Genomic DNA, 21221 nt, shown 5'->3' with positions numbered 1-21221 from the left:
TCTTTCAATCTAAGCGGTACCTAAGCGGTACTTTTCTATCACACAAAAGGCTCGGAGCATTCCTCCACTTCAGCTAACCAACTTGAATTTTACTATTTACATCCCCATTTATATCACCATCGCTTTGAACAACAGACCCAATATATCTAAATCGTTCAAACCTTTTAATAATTTAACCTTTTAATAATTTGCCTTTTAATAATTTGATCACCCAAAGTCACACTTCTGTCACTAGAGCAACTACTACTAAAATTACAATTCTATGTATTTAGTTTTAGATTTTTAGCAAATTTATGCTATGAATAATTTCTTATAAGATGAATTTATTGATGTTGAATTCTTTAGGATATTGGATAAAATGAATAATCATCTTATATATATATATATCTTGAAAATTTTTGATCCTAAATACTCATGATCAAACAAGTCTTTGCAAGAAATGTTTAAGTTCTTCATGCATCTCCAAAGATTCCAAAGATTATATTCAACCCTCAAAATTCTAAGGTCTTTTTCTTACTTTCACATGATATTCTAATTCTAGTTTATTCATACAACATAAATCTAGGTGCAACCTCCGCTAACATATAAGCAAAAAAATTGAATCAATAGATTTCATTCGAGCTTTGCAATGGCAAATTATTATCCCTTTCAATTCTTCACTTTCTTTAAATGAGAGGCCATCATCTTATTTCTTCAAGCGTGTTACAATAATGATAAATTTTGAGCAAAATGAAATGACGATAAAAAGCAACTCCACCTACATTGCTTTGCCTTCTAGCCTTTAACAATTTTTATTCCTAACAAACCTCAAAGGATGCATGAGATTAAAGTAAGAAAATGATAAGAAGGTATAAAACGACTCCACCTACAAAATGCATTTTGCATCATACTTTACAAACATCATTATTCACAAATTTAATTATGTTAAAACAATAATTATTACAAAACCTACTAATTAATTATCTAATTAAAGGGATTAAATCAACAAAGATATCAATAAGTTCATTAGAAGAATACTTTTAGCAATTCTAAAGCTCATCATTGGAATGAGTTGCAGAATTCTGTTTTGTCATGCATGAAGCTGAGGAGCTCAAACTCTCTATCCATAGCTCATCTCCCACCTCTGAATTCGAACTATTGTTACGGTGCCACGTCCAATGAGCTCGCTTATTGTCCAATATCCTAAGTCTGCCATGGCCGAAGCTTGCTTCTCTAAATACAGAGAGATGGGCAGCTTTGTGGTGTTCGTTAAAACTTCAAGAAGGTACGTAAAACAGAAATGAAACTCAAGTTAGTGTGCAATACATGATTTTTTTTCAAACACATTTATTGTACATGGCTTTAGTGATTTTAGAAACAAAATTTTTTATAAAATTGATTCTATGATGGTGAGGAATTCCAATTGTGATGCAAATCCAAATGAAATTATGGAGGAGAATTTGAAAACCCAGACAAATCAGGAAGGACAATAAATCTTAATTTCAAATTCAAAATTCAAATTAAAATTTCAAATTATGGTGGAGGCTTTGGAAACCGAGACAGCTCAGGAAGAGCAACAAATCCTAATTAAAGTTTCAAATTCAAATTCAAAATTCAAAATTCAAATTTTGAATTTGAATTAAGAAGCTCAATTAAATGCTCCCGTTTTAGAAGTTAATTAAAGTTTTTCTTTTTCAGATTATATTTTATTTTATGTTATCTGTTTATTTGCTTTCCTAAAAGTAATTTAATAGGTTATTACCTTCCCAGTTGGGATGAGAGGTTTGTAATATGTTTCTATTATTTAAATGGAGTAAGAAAAAAAGATGGGGGTATTGACTATTGCTACTACTTTATGAGTTTTTTTGAATTCCGTTGGTGAATTTCCAACAGCGTAGAGGAATTCTGCTTTGCCCCTCTCTTGAGTCAAACGAGATATTAAACTTAAGGGAAGACATCAATTTGGTATCAGAGACGATCAAAGTTCCCTCACTACGAAGTCATCATCTCATGTCTGTAACTCGTAGTGGTAGCTCATATGTCATGGCGAACAACTCGCACCCAAACGATCAAAACCCCATCAATCATTACACAAATCAACCCCAGCTACAGCACCAAATCCACCAACTCACCACCGCTTTAGAGCAACTCACTCATCGACTTGATGTTATGGAGGAACGCTATGCGCAAACGGAGTATGGCTGGCCCTAGTAATCAACGAGGGAAAGAAGCAGCTCGTGGGAGAAAAAAAAAACGACAGCGACGGACACGCGGAGGACATAGAGGACGATAATGAATCTCAGGAGCTGGAGAACCGCGAATTGCATCACGAGTCCGAGCGCCACGGGCGGAGTTTCCGCCGAGGACAAGTCGAACGTAGTCTAGATTATCAACCTCTAGATGAACTCACCAAGAGAATGAAGATTGATGTGCCAGATTTTTACGGGAAGCTGCAACCCAACGCGTTCGAGGATTGGTTAACAGCAATCGAGGATTATTTCGATTGGTTTTCCGTCTCAAAGGATAGAAGGGCTCAGTACGTCCGGATGAAATTGAAGGGGCATGCGCGAGCATGATGGGGAAGTGTGGAAGAACAATTACGATGTACGCGCCGTCCAGTGGTCTCCAATTGGGAAAAAATGAAGGAGAGACTCAAGGGAAAAATATTTGCCTATCAATTACAAGCAAATGATGTTCGAGGAAATGTTGCAGCTTAGGCAGGGATCGATGAGTGTGGATCAATTCACGGACCGCTTCCACGAGTTGACTGTTCGCAGAAAAATTGTTGAAACCGAACAACAAACTTTGGCTCGATACCGCACCGGCTTGCAGAGTGAGCTACGTAGAGAGAAGTGGACTGCTTGCTTAATCAACGTCGAGGAGGCATACTAGTTGGCTCTCCGTATTGAGAAACAAATAGGTTCTACGGTGATGAAGAAAGTGACGGCAACAGACGCAAGACAAGAACGTGTTACTCCAACTCCTTCCCAAAGAGCATCAGCTCCGAAAGATCACTTCAGAGTTGCGGAAAGCGGAGACTTAAAGGGAAAAACAAAGGTTACCAGCGATGGACCCCAGTGTTATAAGTGTAAAGGCTCCGGACACTATGCTGTCGTATGTCTGACAAGAGACAAGAAATTAGTCTTTATCTGCGAGAATGAGCTACTGGAGGTGGAGGTGGGCGAAGACACAGAGGAGGAGCATCCCGATGTGGATATTCACAGTGAAGAAGAACATTTGAGCGCGTCAGAGTTACCCAGCTGCGTAATCAAGAGAGTATTGACGGGATCAAAAAAAGAACTCCAGACCAACCCCGAGTGGCAGCGCACCAATATTTTTCATACACGAATGGAGCATAACGGTCGGGCGGCGTTGAATGTAATTATTGACAATGGGAGTGCCATGAATGTGATTTCTGAAACCGTCGTAGAACGACTAAAATTAAAGACAAAAAAGCACCCCGCTCCTTATCGGATTAGTTGGGTTAATGAAACTAATTCCGTCCTTGTGAAGTGACGTTGTTTGATTAACTTCTCGCTGGGGAAAACATACGCAGATGAAGCATGATGCGATGTAGTTTATATGACTGTTTGCCACCTGTTATTGGGGCGACCCTGGCTCTTCGATCAGAAAGTTATTTATGACGAGTACGCTAACACTTACTCCTTTGATTTTAAAGGTAAAAAATTTGTTTTGGATCCCTTACAGGTAACGGAATTTGAGGCAAAGAGGGAAGCGTGCCCAGTTCTGGCGATGCACCCATTCACTTGTGCTATGCATGACCACCATATGGTGCTTATGATAGTCACACATGAGGCGACGCAAGGGGACGATCACGTTCCATCGGAGCTCTCAGCATTGCTGGAAGGATTCCTGGATATCAGCCAGATGAAATGCCGAATCAACTCCCTCCCCTTCGGGAAGTCCAACATGCTATTGACTTGATCCCCGATCCAACTTTGCCCAACATCCCACACTATCGGATGAGTCCAACGGAAAACGAAGAGCTTAGTCGACAAATTCAGCACTCGCTAGACAAAGGGTTTATTCGAGAAAGCCTTAGTCCCTATGCTTTTCCAGTTTTGTTGACACCGAAGAAGGATGGTAGTTGGAGGATGTGTGTAGATAGCCACACAATCAGCAAAATAACTGTGAAGTATCGATTTCCCATCCCACGCCTCGACGACATGTTAGACTCGCTAATGGCTCTTCTATTTTCACCAAGTTAGATCTCCGGAGTGGCTATCAACAAATTCGGATACGACCAGGGGATGAATGGAAGACGACCTTCAAGTTAAAAGATGAGTTGTTCGAATGGTTAGTTATGTCTTTCGGATTAACGAACGCTCCCAGCACGTTCATGCAGGTCATGACGCAAATCCTCAAACTTTTTTTGGGTAAATTTGTTGTAGTTTGATGATATATTAATTTTCAGTCGCATGCAGGAACATTTGAGCCACATCGAACAGGTACTGAAGGTCTTGAAGGCGGAACAACTCTTTATTAATAGGGAGAAGTGTTCGTTTATGAAGACAAGTGCCAAGTTCATCGATTTTATCATCTCAAACCAGGGAGTTGAGGCCAATCTTGTAAATGTGCATGCTGTCCAGGCATGGCCAACACCCCATAATTTATCTGAAGTCAGTAGCTTCCACAGTTTGGCCACCTTCTACCGACGATTTATTCGCAATTTTAGCACCATAATGGCCCCAATCACTGAGTGCTTGAAAGAAAATTTTTTTTTGTGGGGTGTTGCGACAACAAAAGCTTTCAATGAGATTAAAAAAAAATGGGACAAGCACTGGTACTCAAAATGCCAGATTTCTCTAAAATTTTCGAGATGGCGTGTGATGCTTCGCATGTGGGAATCGAAGGTGTTATGAGTCAAGAAGGTCATCTCACTGCCTTTTTCAGTGAAAACTCAACAAGACTCGCAGGCGTTACTCAGTTTACGATATGGAATTTTGTGCATAAATTCAAACATTGAAGCGCTGACGGCCTTATTTAATCCATAAGAAATTCATTCTTTATACCGATCATGACTCCTTGAAGCACTTAAATTCTCAAAGCAAAATGAATGCAAGACATGCACGTTGGATGGATTACCTACAACAATTTGAATTTCTTATTAAGCATAAGTCGGGGGAGGAGAACAAGGTGGCAGACGCCTTGAGCAGAAGGCCTCATGTGTTACATTTATCTACCATCAATACTACAGAATTCGACAGTCTCAAAACCAAGTATGCCGACGACGAAGATTTCGACAAGGTATGGAATGATCTCAAGCACAACCGACCATCAGGTAATGAATACATGTTGCAGGAGGACTTCTTATTCTTCAAGTCCCGCCTCTGCATTCCGCGCGGTCAATGCGAGAGTTTCTAATTTTCGAACTCCATGATGGGGGTTTGGCGGGGCATTTCAGGTACGATAAAACCTATGTTATTGTGGTTGATCGTTTCTATTGGCCTCGACTAAGGAGAGATGTGAACACTGTGGTTGACCAATGCCGAGTTTGCCAACTCAATAAAGGGACCAAGCGGCAGCCTGGACTCTACACACCACTTCCCATTCCGAACAAACCATGGCAACACGTAAGTATGGACTTTGTTCTTGGGTTGCCCAAGACTCTTCGGCAACACGACTCAATCATGGTGGTGGTAGAACACTTCTCTAAAATATCTCATTTTATTCCATGCCACAAAACCTTTGATGCATCTAAAGTTGCAGTAGTATTCATGAAGGAGGTTGTCTGTTTACATGGTGTCCCATCCTCCATAGTGTCCGATAAAGATGTCAAATTTGTAAGCTATATTTGGAAGACTCTGTGGGAAAAAATGGGAACCAAGTTGATGTTTTCAAGTGCATTTCACCCCCAAACTGATGGTCAAATTGAAGTGATCAACAGGAGTTTAGGGAACTTACTACGCTGTCTTGTTGCGAATCACGTTATCAGCTGGGATATGATACTTTCTCATGCAGAGTTTGCCTTCAATAACTCTGTTAATAAATCAACAGGTTGTGCTCCATTCGAAGTGGTTTATGGGTTTCGACCCAACACTCCACTAGATATCAACTCATTACTGTTGTCACCCAGGCCAAGTGAGATTGCAGTGGATTTTTCTAGTTATATGTAAACTATTCACGAAGAATGCAAGCGGCGCCTTACGTTCCACACAAATTCCTATGCAGCGTTAACAAACTCAAAATATAAGGATCGTCAATTTAACAACGGGGATCTGGTCCTTGTTCGGTTAAGGTCAGAACGTTTTCCTCCGGGGAGTTTTACCAAGCTTCATGCCCGTCGAACAAACCCTTTTAAAGTTATCAAGAAATTAAGAACTAATGCCCATGTTATTGAGCTACCCTCCAACTTCGGCATTAGCCCAGTGTTTAACAGTGAAGACCTTACTGCATTCAAAGGAGATGACCGTGACTTTTTTGCACTGCCAGCTCGAAACGAATCATCGATCATGCGAATGCTAGAAAATACAATACCACTAGATGAGATTGTTGTCATTCTAGAACATCAATTTGTTTCGACTCTCCGGGGAAGATATTTCAAGTTCTTAGTTCAATGAAAAAATCGTTCAAATTCAAACTCTGTTTGGTTACAAGCATTGAGCTCCAACGTTTAAATCCACATCTTTTTGCTACTTACCGTCAACATAACTTGCCGGAGTCAAATTCTCCAGGAGCGCCGACAATTGATGCAAATCCAGAGAAAATTATGGAAGGAGATTTGGAAACCCAGACAAATCAGGAAGGGCAATCTAATTTCAAATTCAAAATTATTCAAAATTCAAATTAAAGTTTTAAATTATAGAAGAAGATTTGGAAACCGAGACAAATCAGGAAGAACAATAAATCCTAATTAAAGTTTCAAATTCAAATTCAAAATTCAAAATTCAAAATTCAAAATTTGAATTTGAATTAAGAAGCTCAATTAAAGACTCCAATTTTAGAAGTTAATTAAAGTTTTTTCTTTTTCATGTTATATTTTCCTTTATGTTATGTGTTTATTTGCTTTCCTAAAAGTAATTTTATTGGTTATTACATTCCCAGTTGGGATGGGAGGTTTTGTTATATGTTTCTATTATTTAAATGGAGTAAGAAAAAAGATGGGGGCATTGACTATTGCTAATACTTCATGAGTTCTTTTGAATTCCGTTGGTGAGTTTCCAATAGCGCAGAGGGATTCTGCTTTGCCCTTCTCTTGAGTCCAACGAGATATTGAACTTAAGGGAAGACATCAAATTGGATCAATGAGAGAGATGAACGCATACACACAAAAATGTTAGGTGTGGATTCCCCGCACATATGAATCGTCATATTTTAGTTGTATTGGTTTTATCAACTAAAATACAATGAAATCACACACACATCTTAAAATACAAGCCATTAAAGCAATTTATGAATGTACTGCTTTTGCTTACTGGTTGGCAAGACCTTCCCTGTTTCCTCCATCTCCAATGGTTATGTATATAGGACCGCAAGGATTGTAACAGTTGTCATATATTCTCGTCTGTCACAGATATTAAAAAAATGTCGAAAGACAAGTCAGACAAACAAGAAAAAATATATAATAGTAAGCTATAATAAATAATTACTTGTATTAAACAGGGAAAAATTGCAAATGTGCATCTTAATGAAGGTTTTTCTAGACAGATTGCTTCGAAAGAAAAGATTTTTCAAAACAAATCAGTGAATTACAGGCCGAGTTCATCAAAATTTCTGAAGTTTAAGACACATATATACATTACAGATAACAACTTAACCAAATTATGTAAATCAAATCGCTTGTAGGCGTAGAATTAATCAGAAACAAGACTTACAAATCGCTCATAGGCGTGGACGTGGCCGGCGAAGACAATGTCGACCTTCGCATCAAAGACGAGCTTCTCCACTTCCTTTCTCATTCCCTCACCCTCCCCTTGGTGCGCATCGTTCGTATTATACCACGGCACATGAACAATCGCCAGCACCCATGGCGTCTTCTTCCTGTCAACCTTCCCAACATCTGCCTTTAACCACTTGTACTGCTGTGACCGGACGCCATAATCGGCATAAGAACCGAGCATAAGCACATGAGCCTCCCCTCCGGCCACATCGAACGAATAGTAGAGGTTGGAAGCAGAGGAGCTCTGCTCAAATGGCATGCGCCAGCGCGCGTTGTAGGCGGCGAAGGCGTGGATGCGGAAGATGGGAACAAGGGATTCGATCTCATGGTTGCCTTGTGTGATCATCCATGGCCGGCGGCTTGCTTGGGGTTGTACAAGGCGGCCGAAGGAGTCCCAGAGCGGTTGTTGGGAGTCGGCGTATGAGAGGTCGCCGGGGAGGAGAAGGATGTCGTAGTCTGAGTTGTTTATGTGTGAGAGAGTGGATGCCGTCCAGTCCGTTTGCCCCAAATCTCCTGTATACGCACGCAATTTTATCAGCTTGTTTGAATGAGAACTAAGAAGGAAGAGACAATGGTGGAGGTAGCGACAAACCTGCGAGCACGAAGTCGACAGGAAGAGCTGCAGGTGGAGTTTTGAAGGCGAGCTCGTCGCCAACGCCGCCGCAGCGGTAGTAATATGTGGTGTTGGAATCCAATGGGCCGACACTGACGTGGTGGATTTCGCCGGAGGTGTAGAAGAAGAAGCGATATGAGGTGCTCTCGCCGGTGGCAGATCTGTCATAAACGCCGGGTATTTTGCCGTATTCAACAAGCGAAGGAGTATTCTTTTCTTTGGCGATCCATGAAATACGCATGTGATCGGATCCCACCATGGAAACATGAACCTATGTAATTCATTCCGAAAAAAAGGATCAAGACTTGATTTTTATATAATAATGACGAAAAAAATGTTCTTTATCGTAAAATCAGAGTCAAACAATTTGTTTAGTTGTGGGGAATTGATTCATGATCTAATTTAAATTATTAAGAATAAATATATGTAAGAAAATAAAATAGAATATTTAGTATTATTTCTGGTTTGGTTTTATTTATGTTTGACCGTCAGTCCATCTTTCATAAGTAATATTACCTCTATGGAATACTGAATTATTCAACTCAAATCACTCATTATAAGATTTATTAGCACCAGCATATATATACCCATTAAAATACCCTTATTTACATTATTAAAAAAATTCTATAGCAATTAAAATATCCTTACTATGGTATCGATGTCATGCATGTCTATCTTGATACAATATTTCATATTAAAAGTGCTATTTTTACCCAAAATACATCAAAAAATATATATTTTTTTAATTTCAGAAAGTATGTGTAAGCACCTGCTGAGGATGGGAGTCAGACTCAGAACTTTCCACCGTCAGAATTTTGCCAGCCGGTGGTCTCGAGTAGGCCGTGGCCCCGAAGCAGGAGGCGAGGATCACTGCAAAGCCTAACGCCGGCGACCATGGCGTGGCCATTTTTTCTTCCCCTTAGCTTAGGATTCTGCGACGACATTAGAATAAAGGGGTCGATGCGTCTACCAAAGTTGTTGAGCTGTTTACAACATGAAAAAGATAGTTTAATAGATTTATGTGGAAGTTATTTAAGGGTGCAAGAAATAGTTGACGTCAAGAAACAAGGAAGCAAGCCCATTGAATATTCTATCACTCCTATCATCATTTTGTTGAAAATAAGACCCAACGCACACTCATGTGGAACTAATGGCACATAGTTGGGTTTTAAAACTATTTTGTATTATTTCAAATAAGGGTCTTGTTAGGGTAGCTGCAGCTTCTCAGCTTTTAAGCTGCACATCTGCGCTGTCCTAAGAAGCTGTTGCGAGGAAGTTGTTGTTGGGAAGTTAGCTGCTGTTTTTTTCAGCTAATTAAAAACCGCTATGTGACAGCTATTTATGGACAAATTATCATTATGCTCATATTTAGTAACACCGTTTAAAAAATAATTGTCATAACCAATGAGTGATATATATGTAGATTATTTCATTGAAATTGAATGATATTTATGTAAATCGCTACATAACATTTGAGTGGTGTGTTGTGGTACATAGAAATAAAATAGGAGAACAATATTTGATGAAATGAAAAATAGAACACGAAAATTCACACAAAAAACAGTAACACAATGAAACCCACAGATTTACGTGGTTCGACAAATTGTTTATGTCCACGGAGTTGCAGAGGATTTTACTACTTGAAGAATTTACATTAGTCGATCGTCTCGACTTGCAAGAGAGATTTCTCACTTCGTTGCTCTCTCTTCTTCTCTCTCTAAATCGAGATACACAGAAGAAAATAAATTTACAAGAGAAATAAACCAAATTTATCTTCTGCCACAAGCCACCAAAAAGAAGCCAATGGAGAACAATCTTGTTCTTCTTCTTTCTTCTTCCTTCTGCCGCAAGGAACTACTGCCTGCAGTTCTCTTTCTCTGTATCGAGGAAACCCATAGAAAAACACAAAAAGGCCATGCAAAATCTGAAGGAGAGTCGTGTGATTTCTTCTTCTCTTTCTAACCACACACATCACCCAAAAACTGTTGTATGTTAGCGACTTATAACGAAAGAAGGGATGCTTCTCTTTGCGAAACAGATAGGGCGGGAATGGGCATAGACGGGAACAGTTTGAAACAACAGAGAGTGGGATCGGTTTGCGATGTTTCGCGACAAAAAAGCGGGAGCAGGCGCGACCGAGCGAGAGCAAAGTCGCGAACCGGGCTCCATCCTTAACAAATCTCCCACTTGGAAACCGGTACACATGCAAAAACATCTTCTTGCCCAAACTGATATCCTCCACTAGCGACGTTGCCTTTTTCTTCAAACATGAATCATCCACTTCTGCAACTCATGGTCTCTGTCTTCACACCAGAAGATCAATTGAAGCTGTGTATAACTTCAGTTTCGCAAAAGTAACACCCTCAGTCAACATATCAGCAGAGTTAACAAAGTTTTACACCTCCAAGCTATTTGCTGGGTTACTCTTGTATCTGCTTTCAACTCTCATTGCATGGGCAATATTATGTCTCTGTTGAAAGCCTTTTTCAACAAGTCTAGTCTTGTACCTCTTACTATCATCACACTTAGTCTTCACCTGATACACACACTTGTTGTGTAATGTCATCTTCCCTAGTGGAAGTTATATCAATTCCCACTTGCTCAAACTTTTATCTTGCAAGATTTCTTCATAGATCTGTGGTTCTCCACAATTTGTATGTGGAACAATAAAAATTAGTGCCCCAGACCCACTCACCTCTTCACTTCCATCGGTGTCTTGCACTGTGGCCTCTGGTAGATTTCTAACCACATTCAAAGCTTTTCCATTTGTCAGATATACTTTCTCAAAGTCAACTCTAACTTAATATTGCATCAATTCCTGATGGAATGTTATATGGAAAGAAGCAACTAAATCTAATATCCAGTTATCAACAAAACTATGAACTACTATCAACAGTGCATCATGTTCTTTTTCATATATCACATTTGCTCTATAATTCTCCATCTTCTTGGGTTTCCTGCAGGTTGTTTGCTGACCAGACTTTGATTTTGATCTATCTCTATTTGAGTTCATGATCTGTGATCTCCCTCTGAGATCAACATTCATTGTCGAACTCATACCTGAGATCTCACCAAAATCCTTCCGGCGCACCTCCTTAGACAAAATCAAATCACGAATACCATCTCATTTCAGTTTAGATTTAACTGTAAAACTGCTAATTGTCATCCTCATGTCTTCCAAACTATTTGAAAATGATACCAACAATATCAGCGCACATACCTCATCATGAAAATTAATTTCAACATACGACAATTAATTTGTGATAGTATTGAAATCATTAAGGTGTTGAGCAACGGTCAGGTGTTAAGCAACAGTAACACTTTATGTCATCTTCAAGTTGAATAACTTCTTCATCAGATATACCTTGTTATTCGTCGATGACTTTTTATACAAACATGATAAGGCTTCCATGAGACCTGCAACCGTCCACTCCTTGACAACGTCGTGTGAAACGAACCTCAATAAGGTCAATCGAATAACCCCAGAACTTGTTGATCAAAAAATTTCATTCAGCCTCATCCATCCTTTCAGGTCTTTTCCCTAATAACGGAAGACAAAGTTTCTTCCCATAGAGGTAGTTCTCTATCTGCATCACCCGATAACTAAAATTTATCATCAAACTTCTCGATCCCTGAAACATTCACTTTATTTGTAGCCATCATTCTTCCTCATATCCAAACAAAGCTCTGATACCAGTTGTTGTGGTATATAGAAATAAAATAGCAGAGCAATCTTTGATAAAACGAAAAATAGAATGAGAAAATTCACACCAGAAAATAGTAACAAAATGGAACGCACAGATTTACGTGGTTTGACAAATTGCCTACGTCCACGGAGTTGCAAAGGATTTTATTACTTGAGGAGTTTACACTAGTCGATCGTCTCGACTTACAAGAGGGATCTCTCACTTCTTCGATGTATCTTCTTCTCTCTCTACACCAATATATACTGAAGAGGATAAAATTACAAGAGAAATAAACCCAATTTTTCTTCTGCCACAAGCCACAAAAAAGAAGTCAAGGGAGAACAATCTTATTCTCCTTCTTTCTTCTTCCTTCTTGTCCAAACTGATATCCTCCACTTGCAGTGTCGTCTTTTTCTTCAAACATGAATCCTCCACTTCTGCAACTCATGGCCCCTGTCTTTACAACAGAAGACCAATTGAAGCTGTGTACAACTTTAGTTTCACAAGAGTAACACCCTCAATCAACATATCAACAGGGCCGACATAGCTTTACACCTCCAAGCTATTCGTTAGGTTACTCTTGTCTCTGCTTACAACTCTCATTGCATGAGCAATCATGTCTCTGTTGAAATTCTTTTTCAACAAGTATAGCCTTGTACTTCTTACTGTCATCACACTTAATCTTCAACTGGTACACATACTTGTTGTGTAATGTCTTCTTCCCTAGTGAAAGTTTTGTCAGCTCCCACTTGCTCGAACTTTTATCTTGCAAGATTTCTTCATAAATTTGTGGTTCACCACCATTTGTCTGTGGAACAATAGAAATGGGTGCCCCAGACTCACTCACCTCTTCACTTTCATCACTGTCTTGCACTGTGGTCTCTGATAGATTTCCAACCACATTCAAAGCTTCTCCATCTGTCAGATATCCTTTCTCAAATTCACTTACAACATAATATTGCATCAATTCCCGATGGAATGTTATATGGAAAGAAGCCCCTAAATCAAATATTCAGTTATCAATAGAACTATGAACTGCTAGCAATAGTGCATCATGCACTTTTTCAAATGTCACATTTGCACTATAATTCTCTATCTTCTTGGGATTTCTGCAGGTTGTCTGTTGACTAGACTTTGATTTTGATATCTTTCTATTTGAGTTCATGACCAATGATCTCCCTCTGAGATCAACATTCTGTGTCGAACTTGTACCTGAGATCTCGCCACAATCATTCCTGCGCACCTCCTCAGAAAAGATCAAATCACGAATATCGTCTCATTTCAGTTTAGATTTAATTGTAAAACTGCTAATTGTGATCCTCATGGTTTCCCAACTATTTGAAAATAATGTCAACAATATCAACACACATATCTCATCATGAAAATCAATTTCAACATACAATAATTAATTTTTGATTGTATTGAAATCATTCAGGTGTTGAGCAACAATCAGGTGTTGAGCAATAGTCAGGTGTTGAGAAACAATAACACTTTCTATCATCTTCAAGTTGAATAACTTCTTCTTCAGATTACCTTGTTATTCGTCGATGACTTTTCATACAAACCTGATAAGGCTTCTATTAGATCTGCAGCTGTCCTCTTCTTGACAACGTTGTGTGTAACGGACTTCAATAAGGTCAATCAAATAACCCCCAGAACTTGTTGATAAAAAAAAATCATTTAGCCTCATCCATTCTTTCAGTCTTTTCCCCAATAGCGGAAGATGAAGTTTTTTTTTCATAGAGGTAGTCCTCTATCTGCATCCTCCAATAACCAAAGTTTATCATCAAACTTCTCGATCCCTGAAACATTCACTCCATCTGTAGCCATCATTCTTCCTTCCTCAGATCCGAACAAAGCTCTGATACCAGTTGTTGTGGTACATAGAAATAAAATAGCAGAACGATCTTTGATGAAACGAAAAATAGAATGAGAAAATTCACACCAAAAAACAGTAGTACAATGGAACACACAGATTTACGTGGGTTGATAAATGACCTACGTCCACGAAGTTGCAGAGGATTTTACTACTTGAGGAATTTACACCAGTCGATTGTCTCGAACTACAAGAGGGATCTCTCACTTCGTTGATGTCTCTTCTTCTCTCTCCACACCAAGATATACCGAAGAGAATAAAATTACAAGAGAAATAAACCCATTTTTTTTTTGCCACAAGTCACAAAAAAGAAGCCAAGGGAGAACAATCTTCTTCTTCTTCTTTTTTCTTCCTTCTGCCGCAAGGAACTACTGCTTGCTTATCTTCCTCAGTCCCGATGAAGCCTAAGAAGAACACAAAAAAGGCTGTTCAAAATCTAAAGGAGAGCCGTGCAATATATTCTTCTTGTTCGAACCTCACGCACCACCCAAAACTACTGCCTGTTTGTGACTTATAACGAGTGAAGGCATGCTTCGCTTCGCAAAACAGGGAAGGCAGGAGCAGTTCGTGACAGCAGGGAGTGGGAACGGTTCTCGGTGTTTCGCGACAGAAGATTGGGAGTGGGAGCGAGGTCGCGAACCGGGCTCCATCCTTAACAATATGTTTATAAATCTTTTTTTTTTTTTTATTTTATGCAAATACATAGAAATTGGGTGGTATGTACTTAAAACTTTTTTTCTTTTTTATATTTTTTTGCTATAAATAAAAAGAATTGAGTGGTATGCATGTAATTTTCTTTATCTTTTTTTTTTTTTTTTCTCGTACTTGAAGAAGAAGAGGCAGGGGAAGAAGTACCAGATGGAAGCTAGGAAGGATCACAGAGGGAAACTCGTTGGAGGGGAACAGGGCTCGACTGTTTCAACAGAGGAGGATGAGTGACTTTGGTGAGTTGGAGCTGCTCGGTTAGAGGCTTTATAAGGAGTGGAGGAGTTCAGGCTAGTGATTGGAGTGAAGAAGGGGTGGCAGCTCTCGGGAAGGAGGAGGAAGGAGCTGTCTTGATTGAGTGTGGGATGAGAAGAGACGCTAGGGCAGCAGAGGCTCAATTGCGACAGAATGGGGAGGGCAAGACAAAAGAGGTAAAAGCCGCTCGATAACGCGGGCGCAGCGTGATCATGCGACCCTCATTCCATCGCGTATATAAAAATGCGGCCCCAAACAGACCCTAAATATTGTACATACATGGTTGTACCACTTTAACTAGTTCAATTAGTTTCAATCTATGGTGACTAGCACATGGGGGAGAAAATTGGTTGAGATCGTCCATCTGCTCTTTAAAGGATTTGATTTGCCTCATCACTTATGAGATTGACTTATTTGAGAAGAATGACTCAGATCACTTCTCTAAACATTTCTTCATAATATAATATATTCATATTATATCATATTACTTCATCATATTTATATTTATAAAAATACACGTGCGCATCAAAATAACTCAGATCGCTTCTCCAAATGACTCCTGCAGTTCTGCATTTGTATACATGCACATTTGGAGAAGTAATAAACATTTACTCCCAAGAAATCACGCTTCTGTATATATATATATATATTTATTACTCTGTTGCATTGATAGAACAAAGCAGGGTAAAACACGCGAGTAAGTTTTTTATGCCAATCCATTTTCTTCTTCCTGAAGGCCATTTTTTAGAGAAGGGTTGCAGATTTGAAAAGAAGTGAGAATCATAACAAATAATGCAAGCATATTTTAGTGAAAGTGTAGGGAGCAGTTGGAGTGGTGTTACTTCGAATCCCTTCACATGCAAGCCGAAGTTATATATATATATATATATATATATATTAAGCTGTCTATTTTATTTGTAATAAGAAAAGTGGAAAGCGAAAGGTTAAAAAGGTTGGAGGCCAAAAGCCTGAAAGGTGAAAGCAAAAAGAGAATTGATGTGAATTTCAGTTATTATTATTATTATTTTAAATATTTTTGTGATTAATAAGAGATATTTTTTAGTCTATAAATAGACAAAAGAGATAAGAAAGGAGGAAAAATCTTCATCTATGCCCGACAAGTGATCTAGGATTTCGCATAAGAAGAAATTTATTATGGTGATGAAGAAAATCGTCAATCTCCTGCGTAGTAGGGGATTAACGGGATCATCTTTAATGTTGTGTCATAGAGAAAAGTTGTCTTTGTTCCGTGTAACAGGCAATTAGCGAAATCTTTTTTCTTGTTGCGATATAAAAAAAATGTCGTTCACATTCTGGTAGCAGGCGCCAACATGATTTTTTTTCTTAAAGAAGGTGTAGAGAAAAATCATCCTCGTTTTACGTAACAGACGATCAACGAGATCTTCTTTCGTGATATTGAGATGAAGAAAGTTATCTCTGTTCTTGCCCAACAGGTGACTCAAGGTCTTTTTGTTTGTTGCTGTTGCACATTCTGAATGAGACCTAAAAAAGCTGGAGTTTTCTTGTCGCACCTTGATGGAGATATTTTCATGTTTATGTGGTGGCTATATTTAGAGATCCCATAAAGATTAACATAAATAATGGAATCATAGAGGCGATGCTCACTCCACTCGAATATGAGCTAATTTGTTTTAACCCTTGTACAAGTATTGTAGTTTTTCAATTTTTTGATGTGACATTTGTACACGATGATGATGCATCTATCTTTACGTTTTTCTCTAACTTGTTGTAATAAAATTTTGGATGTTGCTTTTGAGGTTATTTTTATGTCACTTCTAGGGTGTTGTTACCCAACTTCTGGGTTGTCAGTATCTCGCTTCTGAGGTATTGTTGATGTTGACATCTTTTGAAGTATATGGCTTTTGAGATTATGTGGTTTCTCATTTATGTGGAAGTCTGCAATCAAAGTTTGAACGTACATTTTATATTAAAAGGAATCACGTACTCGTGCCTTTTTAGGTCGCGCCCTCTCATGTTTGTATCTTCATAGGCTTGTGTCTTCTTAGGCTTATGCCTTGTAAGTGCTTAATATGAACTGATGTCTTTTGAGGCTCGTTGACTTTTGAGACTTTTAGCCTTTTGAGGTCATTTATATATATGTGCCTTCTGAGACTTATAGACATGTGAGGTCTTTGAGTGGAGATTTTATCAACCAATTGCTCTTTTTGAGTCTGTCTAGTGAGGACCATGTCCACTATTAGCTTTCCATCGATACATACCTCTTGGGATCGTCTTCCAAGAGCATTGTAGCTTTCTATTGAGTCGTGTCTCTTTGGCTTGACTTCTAGGGGTACTGTACTTTTCGATTGAGTCTTGCCTCATCGGTTTGACTTCAAAGAGTATCGTATCTTCCCGTCGAGTCTTGCCTCCTAGGCTTGACTTTTAGAGGCTTGCTAGCTTCTTATCAATTCTATTCTTTTGGGTTCAACTCAAGGAGTACAATATCTTCCCATCGAGTTTTGCCTCTTAGGCTTAACTTCCAGGGGCATGATAGCTTCTTATCGAGTCTTACTTTTTGGGCTTGACTTCCAAGGGTATCTTATATTCTTATTGAGCCTTGCCTCTTAGGATTGATTTCCAGGAGCACTGGTGGGAGACCTTTTTTACTACTGTGAATTTTCAACTTATCCCAAACTATTAGTTGAAGTGTGTCTGTGTGATAACTATAGCCTATGCTGGAGCAAAGATGAAAGGAGAATCCACTGAGGATGTAAGACACGTCCTAGGTTGTATAATCAGAGATGCTTGACTACATTAACCCACAACAAACAAAATCATATGAAATCCACTGAGGATGGTTTCCCTATCTTAAGTTTTTGGTTGAAGCTTTTGCTTGATGATTGTAACCTATCATTAAAGAGGTTGAAGGAAGTTCGCCAAGGAATTTTGACTTATTTAAGGCTGTCAGTAGAAGCTTCTGCTTGATGTCTGTAGCCTGTGATGGAAGAGGTTGAATCAGTTTCACTTGGATCAACTAAGTCCAAAATGAGGTGTTAGAGGTGCTCTGCATTTCTCATAGTCGGTGTGTAGGTCGCAATGGACCACATGTTTTCTCGGAAATATGGTTGCAACCATATTTATGAAAAATGTTTGATAACTTTTTAGTTGTTGTTTTTGAATTTTTTTGCCCCTTAACATAAGCTTCCAAATAAAATTGTAAAGTACCATGTGTATCGAGTCTTGAAGTGATCAGCTTCTTGATATGGTTGAAGAGGAGTTTTAGTATGGTGAAGGGGTATTGGTGAAGTGTTATTTACGACAAAAATTACCCCCACTCTAGGAGAGGATTTCAAAGACTTGTTGTCTAAATGTAATGTGGCATGACTATCATGCCACAATCATGCTCGATACGTTAATGTGAATGACCTTTCAAGACTACAGTGAAGATTGACCCCCAGTATGAAATTATTCATGAAAGACTATTGATGCTAGAAGACAATTCCACCACAATCGTGTTTTGGACATTGACATGAACGACCTTTCAAGACTGTAGTGAAGGTTGCTCCCTATATCAAATAATGCTTCAGAGACGATCTTTAAGATGCAGAGGAAGTTCATTCATCAGTTGGATGTTGTATATCGTTGGGAAATTAAGTAGTGGCTCGACATCTCAGAGTTGAAGACAGTGTCGAACAGTGTTTTGTTTCCCATAGAAGGCGTCAAACTCATGTGTGCAAGAAGATTTGCGGTGGTAGAGTAATGAATTATTGTTTTAGTATTGCACAAGAATTCAATACACATTTAGGTAAAAGAATACAACGAGTAGAGACACCAAATTTTTTTACGTGGAAAACTCATAAAGGGAAGCTGAAGAATTTCACTATAAAATATTGATTATAATTACAACCACTTGTCTCACATGTTAGAAAGGGTTACAAGGTCTCCCAAGTTACAACGTCGAATGCAGATAAAATTGTTGCAAGGAACGAGGAGCGAACAATAGAGATCGGCGGACGATGGTTGACGCTGATCGACGGTGGTCAACGACGGCAAAATGATGGTTAACTTCAACTCATTCCCAAAACTTTAAAATCTCCTCCCCCCTTCACGAGAAGGATGTGACTCTATTTATAAGATTTCATGTGCAGTCAATGCAGAAATATGAACAATTTTGATCAAACAATCCAAAGAGTTTTCTTCGATCATATGGGGTTTGATGGATATCTAAGTTTCTTAATGATGTCAAAATTGAGTGATTTTGGGCTCGCTGGATTCTTCTTCTTGAGACGCTCGATTCAATTATAAGCTCAATAGATTCGACATTCGTTTAACTTTCCAAGTATATTCAGAAAACTTTCAAAAACATTTTATTATCTTGATCGGAGATTGATTTGACTCAGATTCAATCAATTTTATTATCATTGGGTTTGTCTCATCGAGCCGATCGGTTTGGCTGTAAGTTTGTTAAAATTGGTGATCTGGATGACTCTTAATAAAAGTTTGATCATTTCTTGCTCAAATGATTATCTCGAGATCCGTGTTATGCTCGAAATGATTTCTAGTGGATGTTGGAAATTTATTGATGACGAATCAATGTGAGTAATGAATAATTATTTTATAATGTGTAAAAGGATCATCCATGACTACTAAAATACGCCACTGCCACTAATAATATCAATTATACCATCATCGCTAAAGCAAGACAGAAGGGATAAACAAAATCTCTCTTAGAATTTGCGGGGAAACGAGTAATTCTTTCATGATGTAATCTTCCTTTGAGATATGAATCCATAGTCAATTTAGGATTCAACAAATATCTTCATGTTCTACCAAATTTGCCCACTTTAGCCAAATTATTGGGAACTCAAGCTCTCACCATGAAGTTATAAGTTTAAGTTAATAATTAGTGCATGCTAATTTTATGATTAAATTTACTCAAAACACCTAAAAAGTTATCATACAAATCTAGAATAGAATCTATAGGAATCTAATCCCCACACTTATATAAATTGCAATAAATTGTCTTAAAATTGCAAAATTGCATCTAATCTAATCCCCACTGTTATAAGTTTAAGATATATATGATTACTGGCAATTATATTTTAAGATTACTATATTTATATAATAAGATCGAATCTAATTAAAATTTTTATTTATATTTCAATAATTTTGATTAAATTTTGATTTGAATCATAGATGCCGAAGCAAATTGTAGGGGGCCCTTGAGTCTGGAGAATTATTATGTGCAACAGCTGCAAATTCGGACGAAGAAGCGATCCACGGCTGCGTGGCCGTACGCGGCCGTATTCGGACCGTCATCCGGGTGTGCACGTAATAATTTTTTCTTGGGCCCATAATTTTTAGCGGTTCGGAGATTTAAGAAAACAAAATGACCCACAGAATTATAGAATATTGAAGCAATGACCAAAGAAGGTGTAATTGGATGTTCGACCATCAAAAACTATTACATTATGTTTTTTTCTTTCCCCAAAAGAAAATAAATTTTATATGCTTGTAAATAGGGAAAAGTTAATGTGTGTTGATGTCCTAAAGTAAATAGAAAGACAACATCATAAATTCATATATATATATATATATATATATGTGTGTGTGTGTGTGTGTGTGTGTGTGTGTGTGTGTGTGACGTGACCTATCCATCCACCATTATATAAATTTATAATATTCAAAGATAATAATTTCTCGTAAATAATATGTTATTTATATAAAGAAAAAAGATTCTCCCTTGAGATAATGATCTCATGAATCCCATAAACTTGAACTAATTACTACTTTAAATAATTAATAATAAAAGTGTTATTAGAGGACTCATGAAAATTATGCCATTTAAACATGAGAGTCACAACTTGCATTTTATTTTAGAACTTCACCACAAATTTTTTTTATTTGTGGAGGATTATTTTAAAAGAAATTTTGTGATGGGAAGGTGCTTATAATGATCAACAGTGTATAATAAAATTTTGATATTGGATCATTTAAAAAATCTATACCCTCTTCATTGTCAGATTGACACTATCATTGAATTGTTATCATCAGCAAAACCATCATCGCCACTAAATTACAATCTCAACAATATCGTCGTCTAGGCTCAACCATTGCTTTTATTGATATCATCATAAAAATATCATTCTTGTTGAATCACTTTTGCAATCCAAATGCAATCACCCCTAAACTACCATTGACTATGGGTTGTCACTTAACATCATTATTATTAGTTCTGGGATAGTC

The 21221-nt window shown here is 38.1% G+C and overlaps 1 protein-coding gene across 1 annotated transcript; it reads right to left on the bottom strand.

Moving 5' to 3' along the window:
• Positions 1 to 1027: 1027 nt before the first annotated feature.
• Positions 1028 to 9467, bottom strand: LOC110025247 (purple acid phosphatase 22-like). The gene is made up of 5 exons (XM_020725601.1): positions 9262 to 9467; positions 8472 to 8763; positions 7815 to 8392; positions 7416 to 7504; positions 1028 to 1254 (listed from the first exon to the last, which is right to left on the bottom strand). Exons 1-5 carry the CDS (start codon positions 9397 to 9399, stop codon positions 1029 to 1031), a joined length of 1323 nt encoding a protein of 440 aa, XP_020581260.1. The 5' UTR covers positions 9400 to 9467; the 3' UTR covers position 1028.
• Between the last annotated feature and the right edge of the window lie 11754 nt (positions 9468 to 21221).

The sequence above is a fragment of the Phalaenopsis equestris genome, unplaced genomic scaffold (genome assembly GCF_001263595.1).
Source record: "Phalaenopsis equestris unplaced genomic scaffold, ASM126359v1 Scaffold000297, whole genome shotgun sequence".
Lineage (NCBI taxonomy): Eukaryota > Viridiplantae > Streptophyta > Magnoliopsida > Asparagales > Orchidaceae > Phalaenopsis > Phalaenopsis equestris.
Note: the sequence above shows the minus strand (reverse complement) of the source record. Positions and strands in the feature narration are given on the sequence as shown.